At 40.5% G+C, this 24,787-nt stretch overlaps 1 protein-coding gene across 1 annotated transcript in view; it reads right to left on the bottom strand.

Moving 5' to 3' along the window:
- The window catches only part of SLC26A4 (solute carrier family 26 member 4), a 60,554-nt gene that overhangs the window by 10,763 nt on the left and 25,004 nt on the right, over nucleotides 1-24,787 (bottom strand). The window contains exons 9-16 of the mRNA XM_019959564.2: nucleotides 23,856-23,969; nucleotides 17,009-17,086; nucleotides 16,772-16,867; nucleotides 15,309-15,415; nucleotides 13,223-13,292; nucleotides 2,988-3,080; nucleotides 1,569-1,664; nucleotides 705-935 (exon numbers count right to left, since the gene is read on the bottom strand). Of these exons, the coding sequence (XP_019815123.1) occupies nucleotides 705-935; nucleotides 1,569-1,664; nucleotides 2,988-3,080; nucleotides 13,223-13,292; nucleotides 15,309-15,415; nucleotides 16,772-16,867; nucleotides 17,009-17,086; nucleotides 23,856-23,969 (885 nt within the window). The remainder of the gene's footprint in view (nucleotides 1-704; nucleotides 936-1,568; nucleotides 1,665-2,987; nucleotides 3,081-13,222; nucleotides 13,293-15,308; nucleotides 15,416-16,771; nucleotides 16,868-17,008; nucleotides 17,087-23,855; nucleotides 23,970-24,787) is intronic.

The raw sequence follows: 24,787 nt of genomic DNA, 5'->3' as shown, positions 1-24,787 counted from the left end.
ATAATTATTAATAGTTTCTGGTCCCCAGCCAAGGGCTTGGCACATCTGAGGCATTGCACATCTATTTGTTAAAGGAATCACTGAACTTGACCTTGCATACCTGCTTTCTGATAAGAATGTTTCTGTCCCGCATGTTCTTCATTCAGCTCTTTGACTGCCTAGATGTCTGGCCTACTTCCTGCAGATCTAACCCTGATAATGCCTGGCTTTTCCAGCCCTACCGTGTTTCTCATTCTGCTGCTGTTCACATAACAGATAAAAACATAATATTAAATTTTGCCCATTTTTCTTTTCATATTCCATGTCATATATATTCTCAGGAAAATAAAACGTAACAAACAGTAATACTTGCTGACAGGTGACCATGTGCCAGACACTCTTCATTCTTCTCATTTAATCCTCATAACAAGCCTATGAAGGAGGTACCATCACTATCCCCACATTCAGATGGAGAAACTGAGGTACAGACAGATTAAGCGATTTGCCCACAGTCACACCACTAATAAGTTGAAGAGCCACGATTCAAGCCCAGGGAGTCCAGCTCTGCAACCCATGCTTTAATAATACATTCCATTGCAAAAGCATCCCCCTAGAAAAATTACAGAACCTGTGCAATCAGTTACCCTTCTGTAAGACCAGGAAACCCACATTGTTTTACTATTACCAAAGCTCCAAATCTGTAATTTGAAACATCAGAACCTTACCACACGCAATGATCTCACTCCAACAACATCCAAGAAAGAGACGGCTCCACAGTCAAGTACGAGGCTATGGATTGGCACTTTGGGAACATTCACTTTGACTGGAAGCTCAGAGTTCCAATCCACTTGGATCTCTATTTCCTTGGTTGGGATATCAGGTTCTTCTGGATTTTCAATGTCTTCATCAGGCTCAAAAGCATTATTTGATGAACCAGCACCACTTATAATGCCATTCTAAACAAAGAAAGCATTGCCAACTTAATTACCAATTAGCTGGGATGTCTTTCAACAATTAATCTAAAATGACTTCATAGTCCTATAGACTGTTCCTTGGTAAGCAAAACATCAAGAGGATGAACTCTTAGGGAATAAGGTTTACCTCAGCCCAAATTTTGATGTTTTCTAGGAAGAAAAATGGAAGAGCAGTGGAGCCAGGAAATGCTTGATTTCTGGAAGATGATGGAACTTAGGCAAGAGATATATTGGCAGGAATGTTTGAATAAAAGGTAATACCGTAGCTCTAAAAGTCTATGAACCTATAACTGTCTTCTATTGTGAATAATTTTCTGGTATTGAATTAGCACTTGTTTTGTTCCTTTCAGTAAAAATAAGGTTTATTTCATGAAAGAGGAAGATAAATCACACCCTGTGTTTCCAAGGAGCTCTGTTGATGTCATTTTATTCTTTCCCATTCTCTCTTGCCTAAAAGAACAACTCAGCTGTTCTCTGACATACATGTGTCATCTGCCTGTTCACCTCTGGGTACCAAAGAGGGTACATTTAGTTTTAGACGATCTAACTGCTTTAATGTCATCTGAGAAATGAGAGAATTTCAGAGTGGGAGCGGAAAGGATGACGCTGCCTTACCTTTGTTGCTCTTAACTGCCCTTTCTTGATGAGCTTTTGTATTTTTCTCAGTGCTTTCAGCCTCTTATTATATACTCTAATGGCATCAAATCCAACCTTTGGAAATAAATGTTAAGTGAGTTAGAACATTTGGTTTCTAATGCTCATTAATGACTGTTTTTACCTGGAAAGGCTATTTCTCAAGCGATATTACTCCCTTTTGTTGCTGCTGCTGCTGCTAAGTCGCATCAGTCCTGTCCAACTCTGTGTGACCCCATAGACAGCAGCCCACCAGGCTTCCCCGTCCCTAGGATTCTCCAGGCAAGAACACTGGAGTGGGTTGCCATTTCCTTCTCCAATGCAGGAAAGTGAAAAATGAAAGTGAAGTCGCTCAGTTGTGTCCGACTCTTTGTGCCCCATGGACTGTAGCCCACCAGGCCCCTCCGTCCATGGGATTTTCCAGGCAAGAGTACTGGAATGGGTTACCATTGCCTTCTCCATACTCCCTTCTATATCCTGCCAAAAAAGAAATTCTGAGGTCTGATGGAGGTCTCCACTACCAGGCCACCCTAACCTACCCACCCAGAGACTCAGGGAAAGTGAAAGTGAAAGTGAAGTCACTCAGTCATGTCCGACTCTTTGGGACCCCATGGACTGTAGCCTACCAGGCTCCTCCATCCATGGGATTTTCCAGGCAAGAGTACTGGAGTGGGTTGCCATTTCCTTCTCCAGAGACTCAGGAAAGGTGGTAGTATATTGAAGACTCTAAGACTGTAAAAAAAAAAAAAAAAAAACACACAGCAAAAAATAACCTTTTTAGCTTTAAGTCTTAACAAATTTCCTTAACATAACAAAGCCCTCTTGTTGCAAAATTTAGGAACATTCCTTTGAACCTTAGGAAAACACTGATCTAAAGGCAAATTCCACCTTCAAAGCATAGCATAGAATTCAAGACCAGAATTCCCTGCTTATATAACCCACTTATACTTTTTACCCTTTATTCCAACTGCCCCTCACCCCTTACCCAATATACATTCCCATATTTTCCTCTCAGCTCACACAGTTCCCAAACCCCTGCATTAATCTCCTTCCTTCTGCCCAACTGCCATGCAAAGCCTGACATGGATCGCTCCCTTCCATGAAATCTTAACACTTACTGTCTACACTTCCTCTTTGAAACTTACTCAGATTCTGCCTGGAGACATCTCTTGTGGTTTTGTCCAGCACAATTATTGCTACCTGAATTTTAACATATGTGTTGTTATTGGTTTTTTCCTGTCCCCAAATATTAATAGATTAGAAGTTATTTGAGGGCAAGGGTGTTATAGTTATTAATGCCCTGTACAAAGGGAACAGGGCATAGGGCCAAATAAATACCTATAAAATGAATGAAGTCTCAAAGGTGGTTAGAAACCAAATTTCTAGGGATAAAATACTTACTGTGGACTTGATACATTTTTTCAAACCATCAACGTTGCCATAAAAAATAGGACTAGAAAATCTCAGAATCTTCACACCTTCAAGTTCTTCAATCTAGCATTTAAAAAAAAAATTGAGTTTAAATCATTTAAATATTCAATTAAGCTTTTGGCTATTCAGCTAGGAGCGGAGTTAGAATTGCTCCAAGGAGCTAGGCAGTGGCAGTCAACTTGCCTTGAATAGGGCCGAGATTGCAGTTGGGAGACAGAGTTACACAAATTCCTGAACTTCCACAGTCACAGAGAAGGTCAGAATAGAAACAGTCTTAGAAAGCAATTATCCAGCCCTCTAATTTCCAGATGACGAAACTGAGACTCCAAAACACAGATACTGTATATCCCTGTAATCCCACTCCTGGGGCACGGATCCAGAGAAAAACATGATCCAAAAAGAGATATGCACCCCAATATTCACTGCAGCACTGTTTACAACAGTCAAGACATGGAAGCAACCTAAATGTCCATCGACAGAGAACGTCCATCGACAAAGAAGATGTAGCACATATATACAATGAAATATCACTCAGGCATAGAAAGATTGAGATAATGCCATTTGTAGCAACATGGATGGACTTAGAGAGTGTTATACTGAGTGAAGTCAGTCAGTCAGAGAAGGAGAAATATCCTATGACATCTGTTATATGTGGAATCTAAAAAGAAATGATACAAATGAACTTACAAAACAGAAACAGACTCACAGACTTGGAGAATGAGCTTATGGTTGTTGGTATGGGGGAAGAATGGAGGGGGCAGGGATAGTTAGGGAGTTTGGGATGGGCCTGTACACACTGCTATATTTTAAATGGATAACCAGAATTCCATAGCACAGGGAACTCTGCTCAATGTTACATGGCAGCCTGGATAGGAGAGGTGTTTGGGGGAGAATATATACACATATATGTATAGCTGAGTCTCTTTGTTGTTCACCTGAAACTATCACAACCTTGTCAATCGGTTATATCCCAATACAAAATAAAAAGTTAAAAAAAAAATGAAACTGAGGCTCCAAATCGTCATATGAATTGCCTCAAGTTCATATGACTGGCCTTCTCCCCATCTCCCTCAACTATTTTAAAATAGGGAGGGGGAAAAAAGGAGAAAAATCTAAGGGACTTGCAGGAACTGAAGCCTATTATGTTATTTGCTTGTTCTGGAAAAGGAAATGGCAACTCCAGTACTCTTGCCTGGAAAATCCCATGGATGGAGGGGCCTGGTAGGCTGCAGTCCATGGCGTCGCTAAGAGTCGGACACGACTGAGCGACTTCGCTTTCACTTTTCACTTTCCTGCATTGGAGAAGGAAATGACAACCCACTCCAGTGTTCTTGCCTGGAGAATCCCAGGGACAGGGGAGCCTGGTGAGCTGCCGTCTATGGGGTCGCACAGAGTCGGACACGACTGAAGTGACTTAGCAGCAGCAGCACCCTGACACACAATGGCCAGACAAAAAGTGAACCTAACAGAATCATCGACTTTTCTACCCTTTAGGGATCATAGCAGTTTTCATCCAGCCCCTTCAGATGAGAAACCTGAGGCCCTGAGAGGCTGACTGACTTGGGCAAAGTCTCCACAAGTTAGAGCCTAGAATTCAGAACCCCCAACTCACCAAGTGTTCCCTGACTCAGAGCATCATAGAATCATTTCTAGCTCTTGACAGCACCTGGCTCAATACAACTGCCAGAGACTGTGAAAATAAATTAAGTAGCAGCTACTGGAATTTTAGATTCAGTATCTAATATCTAAAAAAATTTTTTTCTTTGCTTTTAAAAACTATTTGTTGCTAAAATACATGTTTTCTTTATTTTGTTGTTTCTCTCTTTGCTTTCTTTCATGGCCAGGTCTACTTCCTACCATGAGAAATTTTTTAAATTGAGATAAAACTGGTATATAACACTATATTAGTTCTGTATATGCAACATAATAATTCTATATTCATATACACCACAAAATGATCACCACAATAAATACCCTCTTCGCTTCCTTCATCCATTTCACTGAACCTCCAACCCCCTTCCCCTCTGGTAATCACCAATCTGTCCTTTGTATCTGTGACTTTTGTTTCATTTTGTTTTTATTCATTTGTGTTGTTTTTTAGAATCTATACCTCTAATGGTATTTGTCTCTCTCTGTCTTATTTCACTTTTCATAATAACCTTAAGATCCATCCATGTGGTTACAAATGGTAAGATTTTCCTTTTTATCTCTGATTAGTATTCATGTGTATATGTGTGCCCACATGCGTGCGCATGCTCATTTCTTTATCCATTCATCTGTCAGTGGATACTTAAGTTATTTTCATATATTGGTTATTGTAAATAATGCTTCAGTGATCATAGGAGTGCATACATCTTTCTGAATTAGTGTTTTCATTTTCTTCACATAAATAGCAAGAACTGGAATAGGTGATAGTTCTATTTTTAATGTTTTGAGGAGCCTCCATATTGTTTTCCATAATGCTACACCAATTTACATTCCTACCAACAGTGTGTTCCGTCCAACAGAGGGTTCCGTTTTCTCCATACTCTTTCCGATACTTCTTATTTCTTGTTTTTTGTTAATAGCCATTCTGACAGGTGTGAAGGAAAATCTCACTGTGGCTTTGGTTTGCATTTCTCTGATAATTAGTGATACTGAACATTTTTTCCTGTGCCTGTTGGCCATCAGTATATCTTCTTTGGGAAAACGTCTTATTAGAGCCTCTGCCTTGTTTGGGTTTTTTTGCTATTGAGTTGTTTGAGTTCTGGGTATATTTTGGATATTAACCCATTATAAGATACATAATTTGCAGTTATTTCCTTCTATTCAGTTGGTTGCCTTTTCATTTTGTTGATAGTTTCCTTTGCACACAAAAGCTATTTAGTTTGGTGTAGTCCCACTTTTGCTGCCTTTGCTTTTTGATTCAGATCCAAACATTTAACATCAAGACTGATGTCTTGGAGCTAACTTCCCATGTTTTCTTCTAGTTTTATGGTTTCAGGTCTTATATTCAAGTCTTTAATCCATTTTGAGTTCATTTTTGTATATTATACAAGATAGTAGTCCAGGTTCATTCTTTTGCATATGGCTGTTCAGTATCTCTAACATCACTGACTTCTGCTTTATTGACTGTGCCAAAGCCTTTGACTGTGTGAACCACAACAAACTCTGGAAAATTCTTAAAGAGATGGGAATACCAGACCACCTGACCTGCCTCTTGAGAAGTCTCTATGCAGGTCAGGAAGCAACAGTTAGAACTGGACAACAGTTAGACTGGTTCCAAATAGGAAAAGGAGTACGTCAAGGCTGTATATTGTCACCCTGCTTATTTAACTTATATGCTGAGTACATCATGAGAAACGCTGGGCTGGAAGAAGCACAAGTCGGAATCAAGACTGCCAGGAGAAATATCAATAACCTCAGATGTGCAGATGACACCACCCTTATGGCAGAAAGCAAAGAAGAACTAAAAAGCTTCTTGATGAAGGTGAAAAAGGAGAGTGAAAACTTGGCTGAGGCTCAACATTCAGAAAACTAAGATCATGGCATCTGGTCCCATCACTTCATGGCAAGTAGATGGGGAAACAGTGGAAACAGTGGCTGACTTTATTTTGAGGGGCTCCAAAATCACTGCAGATGGTGACTGCAGCCATGAAATTAAAAGATGCTTGCTCCTTGGAAGGAAAGTTATGACCAACCGAGACAGCATATTCAAAAGCAGAGACATTACTTTGCCAACAAAGGTCCATCTAGTCAAAGCTATGGTTTTTCCAGTGGTCATGTATGGATGTGAGAGTTGGACTATCAAGAAAGCTGAGCACTGAAGAATTGATGTTTTTGAATTGTGGTGTTGGAGAAGACTCTTGAGGGTCCCTTGGACTGCAAGGAGATCCAACCAGTCCATCCTAAAGAAATCAGTCCTGAATATTCATTGGAAGGACTGATGCTGAAGCTGAAACTCTAATACTTTGGCCATCTGATGCAAAGAACTGACTCCTTGGAAAAGACCCCGATGCTGGGAAAGATTGAAGGCAGGAGGAAAATGGGATGGATGACTGAGGATGAGATGGCTGGATGGCATCACTGATTCAACAGACATGAGTTTGAGTAAACTCTGGGAGTTGGCGATGGACAGGGAAGCCTGTATACTCCATTTATTCTAAGGGATTCTTGCCCGCAATAGTAGATATAATGGTCATCTGAGTTAAATTTATCCATTCCAGTCCATTTTAGTTCACTGATTCCTAAAATGTCAGTGTTCACTCTTGCTGTCTCCTGTTTGATCACTTCCAATTTGCCTTGATTCATGGATCTAACATTCCAGGTTCCTATGCAACATTGCTCTTTACAGCATTGGACTTTGCTCCATCACCAGTCACATCCACAACTGGGTGTTGTTTTTTCTTTGGCTCCATCCCTTCATTCTTTCTTGAGTTATTTCTCCACTGATCTCCAGCAGCATAGTGGGCACCTACCAACTTGGGGAGTTCATCTTTCCATGTCCTATATTTTTGCCTTTTCATACTGTTCATGGGGTTCTCAAGGCAGGAATACAGAAGTGGTTTGCCATTCCCTTCTCCAGTGGACCACATTTTTGTCAGAACTTTCCACCATGACTCGTCCATCTTGGGTGACCTTACATGGCATAGCTCATAGTTTCACTGAGTTAGACAAAGTTGTGGTCCATATGATTAGATTGGTTAGTTTTCTAACCAAGAAAACCATCCCCAAGAAAAAGAAATGCAAAAAAGCAAAATGGTTGTCTGAGGAGACCTTATAAATAGAAAAGAAGAAAAGCCTTTTCTTTAGAATAGGCTTCAAATAGAATAGAAAAGCCTGTGAAAATAAGAGAAGCCAAAAGCAAAGGAGAAAAGGAAAGATATACCCATTTGAATGCAGAGTTTCAAAGAATAGCAAGGAGAGATAAGACAGCCTTCCTCAGGTATCAGTGCAAAGAAATAGAGGAAAACAGTAGAATGGGAAACACTAGAGATCTCTTCAAGAAAATTAGAGATACCAAGGGAACATTTCATACAAACATGGGCTCAATAAAGGACAGAAATGGTATGGACCTAACAGAAGCAGAAGATATTAAGAAGATGTGGCAAAAATACACAGAAGAATTGTACAAAAAAGATCTTCATGACTCAGATAATCACGATGGTGTGATCACTCACCTAGAGACAGACATCCTGGAATGTGAAGTCAAGTGGGCCTTAGCAAGCATCACTACGAACAAAGCTAGTGGAGGTGATGGAATTCCAGTTGAGCCATTTCAAAGCCTAAAAGATGATGCTGTGAAAGTGCTGCATTCAATATGCCAGCAAATTTGGAAAACACAGCAGTGGCCACAGGACTGAAAAAGGTCAGTTTTCATTCCAATTCCAGAGAAAGGCAATGCCAAAGAATGCTCAAACTACCACACAATTGCATTCATCTCACACACTAACAAAGTAATGCTCAAAATTCTCCAAGCCAGGCTTCAGCAATACGTGAACCGTGAACTTCCAGATGTCCAAGCTGGATTTAGAAAAGGCAGAGGAACCAGAGATCAAATTGCCAACATCCACTGGATCATTGAAAATGCAAGAGAGATCCAGAAAAACATCTATTTCTGTTTTATTGACTACGCCAAAGCCTTTGACTGTGTGGATCACAATAAACTGTGGAAAATTCTGAAAGAGGAATACCAGCCCACTTGACCTGCCTCTTGAGAAATCTGTATGCAGGTCAGGAAGGAATGGTTAGAACTGGACATGGAACAACAGACTGGTTCCAAATAGGAAAAGAAGTACATCAAGGCTGTATATTGTCACCCTGCTTATTTAACTTATATGCAGAATACATCATGAAAAATGCTTGGCTGGAAGAAGCACAAGCTAGAATCAAGATTGCTGGGAGAAATATCAATAACCTCAGATGTGCAGATGACACCACCCTTATGGCAGAAAGTGAAGAACTAAAGAGCCTCTTGATGAAAGTGAAAGAGGAGAGTGAAAAAGTTGGCTTAAAGCTCAACATTCAGAAGACAAAGATCATGGCATCCAGTTCCATCACTTCATGGCAAATAGATGGGGAAACAGCAGAAACAGCTGGAGACTTTATTTTTTTGGGCTCCAAAATCACTGCGGACGGTGACTGCAGCCGTGAAATAAAAAGACGCTTACTCCTTGAAAGAAAAGTTATGACAAACCTAGACAGGATATTAAAAAGCAGAGACATTACTTTGCCAACAAAGGTCTGTCTACAGAGCTAGAACAAATAATTTCACAATTTGTATGGAAATACAAAAAACCTTGAATAGCCAAAGCTATCTTGAGAAAGAAGAATGGAATTGGAGGACTCAACCTACCTGACTTCAGGCTCTATTACAAAGCCACAGTTATCAAGACAGTATGGTACTGGCACAAAGACAGAAATATTGATCAATGGAACAAAATAGAAAGCCCAGAGATAAATCCACGCACATATGGACACCTTATCTTTGACAAAGGAGGCAAAAATATACAATGGATTAAAGACAATCTCTTTAACAAGTGGTGCTGGGAAAACTGGTCAACCACTTGTAAAAGAATGAAACTGGACCACTTTCTAACACTATACACAAAAATAAACTCAAAATGGATTAAAGATCTCAACATAAGACCAGAAATTATAAAACTTCTAGAGGAGAACATAGGCAAAACACTCTCTGACATACATCACAGCAGGATCCTCTATGACCCACCTCCCAGAATATTGGAAAATAAAGCAAAAATAAACAAATGGGACCTAATTAAACTTAAAAGCTTCTGCACAACAAAGGAAACTATAAGCAAGGTGAAAAGACAGCCTTCAGAATGGGAGAAAATAATAGCAAATGAAGCAACTGACAAACAACTAATCTCAAAAATATACAAGCAACTCCTACAGCTCAACTCCAGAAAAATAAATGACCCAATCAAAAAATGGGCCAAAGAACTAAATAGACATTTCTCCAAAGAAGACATACAGATGGCTAACAAACACATGAAAAGATACTCAACATCACTCATTATCAGAGAAATGCAAATCAAAACCACTATGAGGTACCATTTCATGCCAGTCAGAATGGCTGCGATCCAAAAGTCTACAAGTAATAAATGCTGGAGAGGGTGTGGAGAGAAGGGAACCCTCTTACACTGTTGGTGGGAATGCAAACTAGTACAGCCACTATGGAGAACAGTGTGGAGATTCCTTAAAAAACTGGAAATAGAACTGCCTTATGATCCAGCAATCCCACTGCTGGGGAAATCCCACACACTGAGGAAACCAGAAGGGAAAGAGACATGTGTACCCCAATGTTCATCGCAGCACTGTTTATAATAGCCAGGACATGGAAGCAACCTAGATGTCCATCAGCAGATGAATGGATAAGAAAGCTGTGGTACATATACACAATGGAGTATTATTCAGCCATTAAAAAGAATACATTTGAATCAGTTCTAATGAGATGGATGAAACTGGAACCTATTATACAGAGTGAAGTAAGCCAGAAAGAAAAACACCAATACAGTATACTAACGCATATATATGGAATTTAGAAAGATGGTAACAATAACCCTGTATGTGAGACAGCAAAAGAGACACTGATGTATAGATCAGTCTTGTGGACTCTGTGGGAGAGGGAGAGGGTGGGGAGATTTGGGAGAATAGCAGTGAAACAGGTATAATATCGTGTATGAAACGAGTCGCCAGTCCAGGTTCGATGCACGATGCTGGATGCTTGGGGCTGGTGCACTGGGACGACCCAGAGGGAGGGTATGGGGAGGGGGGAGGGAGGGGGGTTCAGGATGGGGAGCGCGGGTGTGCCTGTGGCGGATTCATCTCGATGTTTGGCAAAGCTAGTACAATATTGTGGAGTTTAAAAATAAAATAAAATTAAAAAAAAAAACAAAAACACAAAGGTCTGTCTAGTCAAAGCTATGGTTTTTCCAGTAGTCATGTATAGATGTGAGAGCTGGACTATAAAGAGAGCTGAGCGCCAAAGAATTGATGCTTTTGAACTGTGGTGTTGGAGAAGACTCTTGAGGGTCCCTTGGACTGCAAGGAGATCCAACCAGTCCATCCTAAAGGAGGTCAGTCCTGAATGTTCATTGAAGGACTGATGTTGAAGCTGAAACTCTAATACTTTGGCCACCTGATGAAAAGAGCTGACTCATTTGAAAAGACCCTGATGCTGGGAAAGATTGAAGGCAGGAGGAGAAGGGGATGACAGAGGGTGAGATGATTGGATGGCATCACCGACTCAATGGACATGAGTTTGAGTAAACTCCGGGAGTTGATGATGGACAGGGAGGCCTGGTGAACTACAGTCCATGGGGTCACAAAGAGTCGGACATGACTGAGCAACTGAACTGACTGAACTGAATATCACTGATTGAAGAGACTATCTTTTTCCATTGTATATTCTTGTTATAAGCTGTCTATGTATCTGTGAATTTATTTCTGGTTTTTCTATTATATTCCATTGATCTATATGTATTTTGATGCTAATACATACATACTGTTTTGATTATAATAACTTTGGAGTAGAAAGGGGAAATATTAATATGATCTGAAGAGAAACCAGAGTATATGACAATAGCTTTGTAGCAGAACTTGAAATCAGGGAGCATGATGTCTCCCGCTTAGTTCTTTCTTAAGATTGCTTTCGCTACTCAGGGTTTTTTGTGATTCCATAGCAATTTTACAGTTATTTGTTGGGCTTTGTTTCTAAATATATGTCTGGCTAATCTACCTTTACTATATTTGCCTTTACCAATGAGATTTTGACTTTTATATGTTTTCTTGTTGCTAGTAAGTAGCTGTAGATTGGGTGTGTACTTAGGGGAAGGGGAGTTCAGAATCTTCCTGCTTCAGAATCCATCTTGGACTACCCCTTTAAAATTTCTTTCTCTGCTTTTTCATCTTTGTTGCCTCTGATCATTAAGCAATCTTTTTTTTTTTTTGCAGCGAATATAAGCCCATCAATGGAATGTTCAGTTTCTTCATTTTTGATTTTCTGTATTATATATTATTTCTTCCAATGCCAAGGATACAGATGTCAAATAAGGTTCTTTGTGACAGAGAACATGATTTCACAGGGATTTCAGACAATTTCATAGAGGATAATGATAACATAGAGAAATAGAAATTTTTTTCCTCTTGCTGCTTAAAAAAATTTTTTATGCCATGGCTTTCAGCCCTATCACTAATATTTCTTGGTATGGGTTTTTATGTGTACATTAACTGGGTTCAGTGGGCATTCTGGATTTGTACATATTTTTCTTCTAATTTGGGAACATTTTGATACTTATTCAAATATTTTATCTTTTTTTTTCTCTTCTCCTTTTTTGGGACTGCTGTTACTCGTATGTAGATATATTGTATTTTGTCCTAGATGTCTCTGAGGCTCTGTCTTTTTAAAGTTATAATTGACATATTAGTTTCATATGTTCACATTGTACATATTATATACAACCTATTTGTATATATTGCAAAATGATCACCACTATAAGTCTAGTTAACATCTGTCACAATATGTAATTACAAAATTTTTTGTGTGATAAGGACTTTTTAAGATCTATTCTCTTAGCAACTTTGAGATATGCTATATAGTATTATTAAGTTTGGTCACCATACTGTATATTGCATCCCCGTGGCTTATTTTATACCTGGAAGTTTATGTCTTTTGACCTCATTCCCTCAGAGAAATAGAATTTTGATTCAACTTTTGGAAATAATTGAACTGCCTGTTTTTAAAAAAATACCTCTTACAATGGTTTGACATTAAAATGACATCTTAACTAGCATGAACAAAATTCATATCAGAGAGCTTCCATGGTGGCTCAGAGGGCTTCACTGGTGGCTCAGACACTAAGGAATCTGCCTGCAATGAGGGAGACCTGGGTTCAACCCCTAGGTTGGGAAGATCCCCTGGAGGAGGGCATGGAAACCCACTCCAGTATTCTTGCCTGGAGAATCCCTATGGACAGAGGAGCCTAGCGGGCTACAGTCCGTGGGGTCGCAAAGGGTTGGATATCAGAAGGCACACTGGGACAAAAGTTTTCCTAGTATGCCCAGTATACTTATGGGCTTTCCCAAAAGAAGTAGCCTCCCTTTTTGGCTACCTTATCCCTAACACACTAGAAGAGAAATATGCAACCTCTGAAAATCCAGCTTAGCAAACCCAAGTCCAGCCAGTGTCTCCCAAGGGCACTTACATTTTTGTAATTCTTGGTGCTTTTGTAGATGTCTGTGCTAGGGATACTTCCAAGGCTGTTCCAAGATGGACTAAAAGAAGAAAAATTAAGGTCAGGATTTTTTGGAACAGGCATATTTTGGAATAAAACGTTAGAAGAAATGACAGAATCTAAAGAGCCCATAATTTGGATGTCTTGGGACTCTGTCTTTATTGCAGATGACATTTTCTGGTAGCTAACTCTGAAGTGAACAGCTGGTATTTGTGCAAGCCTGGGGGTAAAAAAGGAAGTGTGCCTCTTTTCCAATGCCTGCAAGAAGTAATGAGCATCGTACTTTCATATGTGTGGCACTTTATAGGATAAGCAAAGAGCTTTCACACATGTTAAATCTTATTTGAGCCCTGAATGGTTAACAGTATTATCCTCATTTTTAAGGGTGAGTAAACTGAGGTTTAGAGAAGTTCAAAAAGGCTCTGGAGGGAAGAGAAGCACAGCCTCTGTCTTTAACCTGTGGGTCTTCATGGTCTGGAACAGTGCCTAGAACTACCTTGTGAGTTACAGCAACTTTCTGATGAAGTATGGAAAGTCTGCAGTGATCCAATTAGTCTCATTTCATAGAAATAGGAACCTGGGAGGACCAGATTGCTGATTTCCTGTTCCTGATGCAATCACATAAATTCCAGGATTCTTCAGCTGTGACTAGGGACATATGCTAAATACTACGCCTGAACAAAGAATGCCTGTTTGGGGTGCTCTCAGCAATGTGCTCTCTGGACCAGGCTTATAATTACTGGAAATTAAATCCTGGGGAGGATACTGCCTTTGGTTGGCTCAAAGCCTCATTACCAAATCTGCAGGTAAAGTGTTTCACCCATTTCTCCTTGGCTTAGTGTGCCATGCTGATTTTTAACTTTAAGCTCAGAAACTGTGTAGTCTGTCTCTAAAAACCCTTCTCCCCCTCAATCACACACAAGTTACAGTAAATACAGAGGCATCCAGAGCTCAGAAGACATCATCTTCCAAGGAGAGTTTCTGGGGTGTTTCCCAGAAGAAAACTGTGTGCTTTGGGAGCTTGAGAAGTCTTTCAGGCCCCTGGGCAACCACTTAAGGGTGCTGAGATGGTAAACACACACCTTTGGGTAGGCTCCAACATGCCAGGGGAGGCAAGGAGAATTGCTTGGTGGAACAGGAAAGGTGGACCTAGGCTAAGCTGTAGACATCTGTGTTAGGTTTACCAAGGTTTTTCATTCCTTCATGGCCCAAGTGCAGGCCAAGAAGGAGCCAGAAGTCTGGGAAGATAGCAGAGGCTTCAAGAAAAGCTTTCTTCAACTCTCTGTTCAGAAAATGCCAGAGACATAGAAAGGTACCTACCGAAGGCCTCTCAAGAGTCCCAACAAAACAAACACACCTCCAAGATGCCTCACAGATTGTTTTCCATTACTCTGAACTGTGTCTCTGCTGCTTTCACTCTCTAGATGACCTGATTATATCTATTTTACATTATTGGTATGGCTTATTAGGTACATACCTTATTTGGCAGATTTGAATGAATTTTGGCTACAATCAACTAACTTAAAGTCTCCTATTCTGGGTTATTACATAACTTCTGGGTTACTAGCTTCAAAAGAAAATGAGCCATAATATATTTAGCAGCTGTCTGGGACCAAGACTTGGGTCCCCAGTGCCTCTTAGACTTCATCTCATTTTAAAAAGAAACTACACAGCAACCTCAGTCTTTTGCTGCTCATGTATCTTTTAGACTTACCATGACTTGGAGGTGAACATAGCAGTAAAGCCTGTGAGTAAGTGCATAGATTTTGGGGTGGGATACATCTTTGAAATGCTGGCTCTGCAACATACTGGCTGTGTGATCTTAGGGAAGGTTCTTAACCTACTGAGTTTCAATTATCTTACCTATCAAATGAGAATAATAAAACATATTCACATTTTTTTAAAGACTAATTATGATAATGTTTAACTTGTAGAAGCACTAATAAATAGTAACTACTGTGAAAGGGAGTAGTTTTATTATACTTATCAAAATTGTATAAGAAATTTCAGGGTGTGTTGTCCTGTTTATCGATAACTTGGATCTTATATTACTCACAATTGAACTCTTAGGACCACAGTGAGAAATCCAAACACAAGGCCAGCTAGTAAACCGAGGTCCAGTCCCAGAATGATGGATGCCATGCATGTAAATACCCAGATAACCTAGGAAAACATGAAAATGAAAAATGCTAATTCATCAGGTACCATGAAGTGGGTGACTACCTGTAAAAATAATAAGATCAATTGTCCACGAACAAATCACAGCTTTGTAAAATATTCTGACATCTTTACATACTTTAAGTGGAAATTGGACTTCCCAATACAGGCCAACTGTCCCATTAAAATATTTTTAGATTTAATTTTTGAATAGGTGATATATTGTTGTTTTAGTTACTGAGTCATGTCCAACTCTTTGCAACCCCATGGACTGTAGCCCGCCAGGTTCCTCTGTCCATGGAATTCCCCTGGCAAGAATACTAGAGTGGGTTGCCATTTCCTCCTCCAGGGGATCTTCACCACCCAGGGATCAAACCCCCGTTTCCTGCATTGGCAGGCAGATTCTTTACCACAGAGCCACCAGGGAAGCCCTGATATATATTAACATAGTTCAAAATGAAATTGGTATGAAGCAGAGGCACTTTCCTGGAGGTCCAGTGGTTAAGACACCACATACCCACTGTGGGGGGTTCAGGTTTGAATTCTGGTCGGGGAACTAAGATCCCACAAGCAACATGGGTGACCAAAAAAGTGTGCAGTGAAAACTCTTGGTTGCAACCCTCTCCTTTCTCCATTCATTCCCATCCTCTTTTCTCTCTTACATCCTCTTTTATTTCTGTGTGTGTGTGTATGTGTACACATGTGCATATTTTTCACCAGCATTTTTTTTTTTTTTTGCAAATACAAGCAAATACCAATGCAAAACATAGATTATTTTCCTTTCTTTTAGGGTGTTATACACACTCTTCAATTTGGACCAGTCTCTTTTTACTTAACAATTTGTCTTGGAGATCTTTCCATATAGATAGATACGGAATTTTTTCCCATTCTTTTTATCTGTTCTGGTTTAAATTACAGCAAAATTCTGAAGGGTTTAGCTGCTGCTGCTTCTTCTTTTTTGTTTTTACAATTCCTCAGAAGAGTTGTAAAGATTACTTTAATCAAAATTATAATCGACATGGGGTTTTGCATTTTGTTTCTGCTTCGTGTTTTGTTTTATTTGTCCTTCTAGATTAGAGGGTTTTTTGTTGTTGTTGTTGTTCTTTGGCTTTGGAAGGCCAGCGGTATATGAAGGAGCTCATATGGGATTCTTGTACAAAATGGATCTTCCCAGCGATATAGGACCTTCACAAGTTGTAGCTCATGTGGAAGACTTCACAGTTTTGGCTTATCCACAAAATTCTAATTTCTGCTCTGCTTCCCAAAATGCAAGTAAGACTCAGGAGATAAGGGGACATAATAATATGGCAAGAAGCACATAAGTAATTCCTATTTCAGAAAAAAGGATGGCAAGCAACTTACAGCATCAGTCTTATTCTGCCTCCAAAGATGAGGAACGTCACACACCTGCATAAACATCCCCTTCAGGTTGGCAATTACAACAGCTGCCAAGACTGACTGCCAGGAGAGATGGGGAAATCCGGGTTATTTAGTGGAATGGTTTGCCATTTGGTGACTTTTAAATCCCCTGCTATTTCTTGGGTAGCAGAGCAGGAAAGGGAAAGTAAGCAATTGGTGTGGCGAGAAGCAAGGTTATACCTTCTGCAGGGGTTCCAGCAGCTTCCCCAGGGCAACGATGGCGATCATCACAACCCCAGCCGAGATGATGCCGGCAACCTGAAAGACACACACATCTCCCATAGTCTGGGTCTGTGCTTCTCACTCTGAATGTGTGCTTGCTGCACGCATGTGTGCAAGAGCCTGTTCATGGGCACACAATGCTCCCCCACCTCCCTCCTTCTGCTCAGTCCTGTTGAAAGAAATAAGAATTATTTGCTAAAACCAAATACGTTTAGTAGCTATGGCAGAGAAAAAGAAAATTTCGGGGCTAGGTCTGCTAGAGTAAGGCCAGTTTGGCTTGATTGCACTTGGATACATAACAGACCTCTATTTTTTTGGTGTCAATTTAAGAGGTCAATCATCAGTCATTTGTCATTCCAGGAAACCCAGCCCATCCTTGTTCCTGGACAACAGATCCTTGATGCATTCTTGGGAAATAACTTCTCATAGCACATAATTGATTCTTCCCCATTATTGAATAGGCAACCTGATAACTATTCTAATAACGCTTTGCAGGCACGGTTGCCATGATAATCTCAGAGAAAATAAATTCACCAGTACTGCAGATTAAAAAACACCACATGAGTCTGTTGAGAGGTAGGACCATAAAAGCAAAAATAAACAAATGGGACCTAACTAAACTTAAAAGCTTCTGCACATCAAAGGAAACTATTAGCAAGGTGAAAAGACAGCCTTCAGAATGGGAGAAAATAATAGCAAATGAAGCAACTGACAAACAACTAATCTCAAAAATATACAAGCAACTTCTGCAGCTCAACTCCAGAAAAATAAATGACCCAATCAAAAAATGGGCCAAAGAACTAAATAGACATTTCTCCAAAGAAGACATACAGATGGCTAACAAGCACATGAAAAGATGCTCAACATTACTCATCAGAGAAATGCAAATCAAAACCACTATGAGGTACCATTTCACACCAGTCAGAATGGCTGCGATCCAAAAGTCTACAAATAATAAATGCTGGAGAGGGTGTGGAGAAAAGGGAACCCTCTTACACTCTTGGTGGGAATGCAAACTAGTACAGCCACTATGGAGAACAGTGTGGAGGTTCCTTAAAAAACTGGAAATAGAACTGCCTTATGATCCAGCAATCCCACTGCTGGGCATACACACTGAGGAAACCAGAAGGGAAAGAGACACGTGTACCCCAATGTTCATCGCAGCACTGTTTATAATAGCCAGGACATGGAAGCAACCTAGATGTCCATCAGCAGATGAATGGATAAGAAAGCTGTGGTACATATACACAATGGAGTATTACTCAGCCATTAAAAAGAAAACATTTGAATCAGTTCTAATGAGGTGGATGAAACTGGAGCCTATTATACAGAGTGAAGTAAGCCAGAAAGAAAAACACCAATACAGTATACTAACGCATATATATGGAATTTAGAAAGATGGTAACAATAACCCTGTATTTGAGACAGCAAAAGAGACACTGATGTATAGAACAGTCTTATGGACTCTGTGGGAGAGGGAGAGGGTCGGAAGATTTGGGAGAATGGCATTGAAACATGTAAAATATCATGTATGAAACGAAATGCCAGTCCAGGTTCGATGCACGATACTGGATGCTTGGGGCTAGAGCACTGGGATGACCCAAAGGGATGGTATGGGGAGGGAGGAGGGAGGAGGGTTCAGGATGGGGAACACATGTATACCTATGGCGGATTCATTTTGATATTTGACAAAACTAATACAATTATGTAAAGTTTAAAAAAAAAAAAGAGTCCGAAATGCAGTACTTGGATGCAATCTCAAAAATGACAGAATGATCTCTGTTCGTTTCCAAGGCAAACCATTCAATATCATGGTAATCCAAGCCTATGCCCCAACCAGTAACGCTGAAGAAGCTGAAGTTGAACGGTTCTATGAAGACCTACAAGACCTTTTAGAACTAATACCCAAAAAAGATGTTGTTTTCATTATAGGGGACTGGAATGCAAAAGTAGGAAGTCAAGAAACACCTGTAGTAATAGGCAAATTTGGCCTTGGAGTACGGAATGAAGCAGGGCAAAGGCTAATAGATTTTTGCCAAGAGAACACACTGGTCATAGCAAATACCCTTTTTCAACAACACAAGAGAATACTCTACACATGGACATCACCAGATGGTCAACACTGAAATCTGATTGATTATATTCTTTGCAGCCAAAGATGGAGAAGCTCTATACAGTCAGCAAAAACAAGACCGGGAGCTGACTGTGGCTCAGATCATGAACTCCTTATTGCCAAATTTAGACTTAAATTGAAGAAAGTAGGGAAAACCATTAGACCATTCAGGTATGACCTAAATAAAATCCCTTATGATTATACAGTGGAAGTGAGAAATAGATTTAAGGGATTAGATCTGATAGACAGAGTGCCTGATGAACTATGGATGGAGGTTCGTGACATTGTACAGAAGACAGGGATCAAGACCATCCCCAAGAAAAAGAAATGCAAAAAAGCCAAATGGCTGTCTGAGGAGACCTTACAAATAGCTGTGAAAAGAAAGAGAACTGAAAAGCAAAGGAGAAAAGGACAGATATAAGCATCTGAATGCAGAGTTCCAAAGAATAGCAAGGGGAGATAAGAAAGCCTTCCTCAGTGATCAATGCAAAGAAATAGAGGAAAACAACAGAATGGGAAAGACTAGAGATCTCTTCAAGAAAATTAGAGATACCAAGGGAACATTTCATACAAACATGGGCTCGATAAAGGACAGAAATGGTATGGACCTAACAGAAGATATTAAGAAGACGTGGCAAGAATACACAGAAGAACTGTACAAAAAAGATCTTCATGACCCAGATAATCACGATGGTGTGATCACTCACCTAGAGACAGACATCCTGGAATGTGAAGTCAAGTGGGCCTTAGCAAGCATCACTGCGAACAAAGCTAGTGGAGGTGATGGAATTCCAGTTGAGCCATTTCAAAGCCTAAATGATGATGCTGTGAAAGTGCTGCACTCAATGTGCCAGCAAATTTGGAAAACTCAGCAGTGGCCATAGGAATGGAAAAGGTCAGTTTTCATTCCAATCCCAAAGAAAGACAATGCCAAAGAATGCTCAAACCACCGCACAATTGCACTCATCTCACACGCTAGTAAAGTAATGCTCAAAATTTTCCAAGCCAGGCTTCAGCAATACATGAACCGTGAGCTTCCAGATGTTCAAGCTGGTTTTAGAAAAGGCAGAGGAACCAGAGACCAAATTGCCAACATCCACTGGATCATCAAAAAAGCAAGAGAGTTCCAGAAAAACATCTATTTCTGTTTTATTGACTATGCCAAAGACTTTGACTATGTGGATCACAATAAACTGTGGATAATTCTTCAAGAGATGGGAATACCAGACCACCTGACCTGCCTACTGAGAAACCTATATGCAGGCCAGGAAGCAACAGTTAGAACTGGATACGGAACAACAGACTGGTTCCAAATAGGAAAAGGAGTATGTCAAGGCTGTATATTGTCACCCTGCTTATTTAACTTCTATGTAGAGTACATCATGAGAAACGCTGGGCTGGAAGAAGCACAAGCCGGAATCAAGACTGCCAGGAGAAATATCAATAACCTCAGATATGCAGATGACACCACCCTTATGGCAGAAAGCAAAGAAGAACTAAAAAGCTTCTTGATGAAGGTGAAAAAGGAGAGTGAAAACTTGGCTGAGGCTCAACATTCAGAAAACTAAGATCATGGCATCTGGTCCCATCACTTCATGGCAAGTAGATGGGGAAGCAGTGGAAACAGTGTCAGACTATCATTTTAGGCTCCAAAATCATTGCAGATGGTGATTGCAGCCATGAAATTAAGACGCTTACTCCATGGAAGGAAAGTTATGACCAACCTAGATAGCATATTAAAAAGCAGAGACTTTACTTTGCCAACAAAGGTCCATCTAGTCAAGGCTCTGGTTTTTCCAGTGGTCATGTATGCATGTTAGAGTTGGACTGTGAAGAAAGCTGAGCACTGAAGAATTGATACTTTTGAACTGTGGTGTTGGAAAAGACTCTTGAGAGTTCCTTGGACTGCAAGGAGATCCAACCAGTCCATTCTAAAAGAGATCAGTCCTGGGTGTTCATTGAAAGGACTGATGCTAAAGCTGAAACTCCAATACTTTGTCCACCTCATGCGAAGAGTTGACTCATTGGAAAAGACTCTGATGCTGGGAGGGATTGGGGGCAGGAGGAGAAGGGGACGACAGAGGATGAGATGGCTGGATGGCATCACTGACTCGATGGACGTGAGTTTGAGTGAACTCCGGGAGTTGGTGATGGACAGGGAGGCTTGGTGTGCTGCGATTCATGGGGTCGCAAAGAGTCAGACACAACTGAGCGACTGAACTGAACTGATGGGGACCAAGACTAATTTTGGTTACTATTTTTTAAATCTACAAGGGGACCCACTACCTGTACTTAATTTATACGGGAAAATTACTTATTTGACAAGAAATGCTGTATATTTTGTATCTATGAGCAGATTCAGTTGCTAGACAATTAATTTTCTGTTAAGTGAGAAGATAACCAGGGCTAGAGAATAGTTTGTCATCAGAATTATTTTTTCATGAATCATTAGGAGTCAGATGGGGATGAGAGAAAGCACAGGTTGCAATGTTGAGTATCTATAGATGTGCTGAAATTAGTTGATATCCACTGACACTCATGATTCCATCCATTCATTCAGCAAATATGTTTCTTATGTGTCAGGTACAATGTATGTGTCATAGGTACTAAGGCATTATTCTTACCTTGAGAACTTAATGACTGGAACAATCAACAGTCAACATGTATGTGCCAGAATTTTATAAACAGTTGCTTATTTAATCTATACAGTGTCCCCGTGAGGTGGATACAATGATTACCCCCCATTGCATAGATACTGAAACTGAGGCCCCAACACGAAAAATGCAGGAAAAGTCAAAGAACAAGGGAAGACTTGCCAGTTTAGTTGGTCATTAGTTCCTGGATTTTAGTCCAGACACTTAGACTTTTAACCCCAGAATTTAGTATACATTTCAGTAATTAAATACCAAGTGATTTCTGTGCTTGTTTCATTCTTCAGTATGAAATCCTGGCATCCTTCATTCCTAAATATAATACATGCCAGTGTGTGGCAGGGGGTATTAGCTTACCAGAATGCTATTATCCCCAAACCTTCTGCCAAGGGATCACTTTGCATGGGCATTCGTGGGGGGAAGGGAAGGGGGAGAGGGCTGTCCCCATTTGAGCCTGGAGTTAGCAGACAGTGAACATCAGCTCTTGGGGATCTGCCTGCACCCACTTATAGCCATGTGCCTTGGGGAGCTTGTCAGGTCTCCATGTCCAGTGGAAGCCACAGAAAACTTCACTGCTAACAGCTGCCCCTGAACACAGGAGCAGCTTTGGCAATCACCTCCAACCTTCCCCTTGACTTTCCCCTTGACCACAGATCTCTGGTTATGCTTCCTGTTTGAGGCTGTATTGTTTTATTTGCTCTCTCAGAGCTAGAAATGTCTTCAGAAAAATGGAGAAGGAAACTTGACTTTAAATAGGGTAATTCTGAAAATTAAAAGTAAATGTTTGTTCATCAGGAGCCAAGAAATTGGAGAAGGCCAATTCCTCTGACTCTGTCAGAAAGATCTGTTATGAATGGGAAAGGAGCATCCTGGGCACCTTGGGGACAAATCAAACTCTCCCTGAGCCACTCACTGTTGGAGTCATTCATTTTCTCAGTTACTCTCTTTTTTATATTTATTTGTGTCTCTACCTGGAAAAAAAGTCCTATTTGAAGACTGTGTGTAGATAGTGTGTGTTAAACTATTTACTTTGGATTGTTGCTCCTTATAGTCTCAAAGTACTATTTACTCTTAAATAATAGTTCTTTCTGTGTTGGGAGGAGAAGCCTCCCCAGGCCTAACAGAAACACAATCCCTGAGCCTGCCCCTCACCCCCATCCATTCGGTTTGGCATAGCTGACTCGTGTCCTCTGAAAAGGATGGCCTGAGTACAGATCCTGAACTATCTGGCCTAGGGAAGGAGGAGTTTTTCAGAGATTAACTGGGATGCTGGTTTGGGGGAAGGCCACAACTTAAAATCACAGTTAAAGGCAAGATCAAACCCACATTCAGAACTTCAAGAACAAAAGTTTTTCTCAGGAAGAAATTACAAAGTGTGTAACAGACATATGCTTAGCTAGCAAACTGTGGTTCTGTCAGATGCAAGGCCTCTGGAGGAAGCCCCCGATCCTTGGTAAAGGAAATGTAAATAGACAGCTTTTCATTTTCTTGAAGACAGAATAACTCATTAAGCCACAAAGAGATCTTACTAGGCCTTCTCTATTCCCAGATAACAAATAGAAAAAAATGTGCACCTTCGTTATCAACTGTTATCATCCCTGCAAAAGCAAGTAAGTGGATCTATCTGCCAGCTGGGCAACGACACAAAAAGGTTTGAGACTTACTGCATCATAAAACTATAAAGAGAGGTTTACAGGGAGGGGGTAGATCATCGTTACAGAGATGGAGAGGTCCCAAGTGGAATCAGAATGGGATGTGCAAGTTTTACTTTTTTCAAAGGCTAATTGTCCTGAGTTCTTGTGCAAGCCTTTCTGAGCCACCATTCCCCTGACTCATTCTTTACATCATTCTAGCTTTCACTTTTCACTTTCATGCATTGTAGAAGGCAATGGCAACCCACTCTAGTGTTCTTGCCTGGAGAATCCCAGGGACAGAAGAGCCTGGTGGGCTGCCGTCTATGGGGTCGCACAGAGTTGGGCATGACCTAAGCGACTTAGCAGCAGCAGCAGCAGATGGGTATTACCACATCGCCACCCCGTACCTGTGTCTTTCCCCCAGTACTCTCCTGGACAGCGGTGCGGGACAGGGCAGTGGTAGCCACAAAGCAAGAGAATAATCCAGAGAAGATGTTGCTGATTCCGAAGGCGATGAATTCCTAAGAGAGAGAGAGAATGAATGGTAGTGATGCTACAAATCAAATCTTTGGAAGACTCTTGTCAAGCAAAGAGCATTAAGAAAGCAAACTCCCAAGCCCAGCCTGCCTGGGAGTCCCAGTTTAATTCTTACCATTAAAGGTGCTTGGAGACCTTGAAAAACATGTGGAATCTGGGCTCCATAAAGCCTAAGAGAGGCTTCACTGCTCTCAACTGTTCTGAAGATTGACTTATCTTTTGCTGAAATGCTTTATCTTACTTCCTGGTGAGTGGCCTATCTGTAACTCTCACATAAAATATTTTTTCTGAGGTTGGATGTTTGCTAGGAAGTATATTATGACTTGGAGAATGATTATTCTGATGACTAATCGTTTAATTGCTGTAATTGCTATGCTGTGTTTATGGACACAAACAAGACTTGCAGATTCGCAAGCAGTGGAAAATCAGCGTGGTAATGGATCACGCTGGAATGGATCAGATACAAAACCCATCTTGTATCTGTTACTGGTATCCCCTGCTTTTCAAAAGTTTGGTTTACACTTGGCTTTTATAAAAGATCTATTTAAGTTAGTTACTTGTTTTTGCTAACTCAAAGAAATCTCAAGAGAATTTTTGCTATTATGAAAAAGGGCGAAAAGTTTGTTTTTGCAGCAACCCCTTATAAAGGCAGCATGCTCCCCAAGCAGAGAGAGTGGCAGCACCAAGCTCCTTCCTGGGAAGCTACACTCAGCATCTCAGCACGGAGCCACCATTGCTCTGAACTGTGTGAGCACCTGTTCACCTCAGTGTATTTTGTGCATCTGTTTGCAAGATGTGTCTT

This window comes from Bos indicus, chromosome 4 (assembly GCF_029378745.1).
Source record: "Bos indicus isolate NIAB-ARS_2022 breed Sahiwal x Tharparkar chromosome 4, NIAB-ARS_B.indTharparkar_mat_pri_1.0, whole genome shotgun sequence".
Lineage (NCBI taxonomy): Eukaryota > Metazoa > Chordata > Mammalia > Artiodactyla > Bovidae > Bos > Bos indicus.
This window is presented reverse-complemented; position numbering and strand designations above follow the sequence as displayed.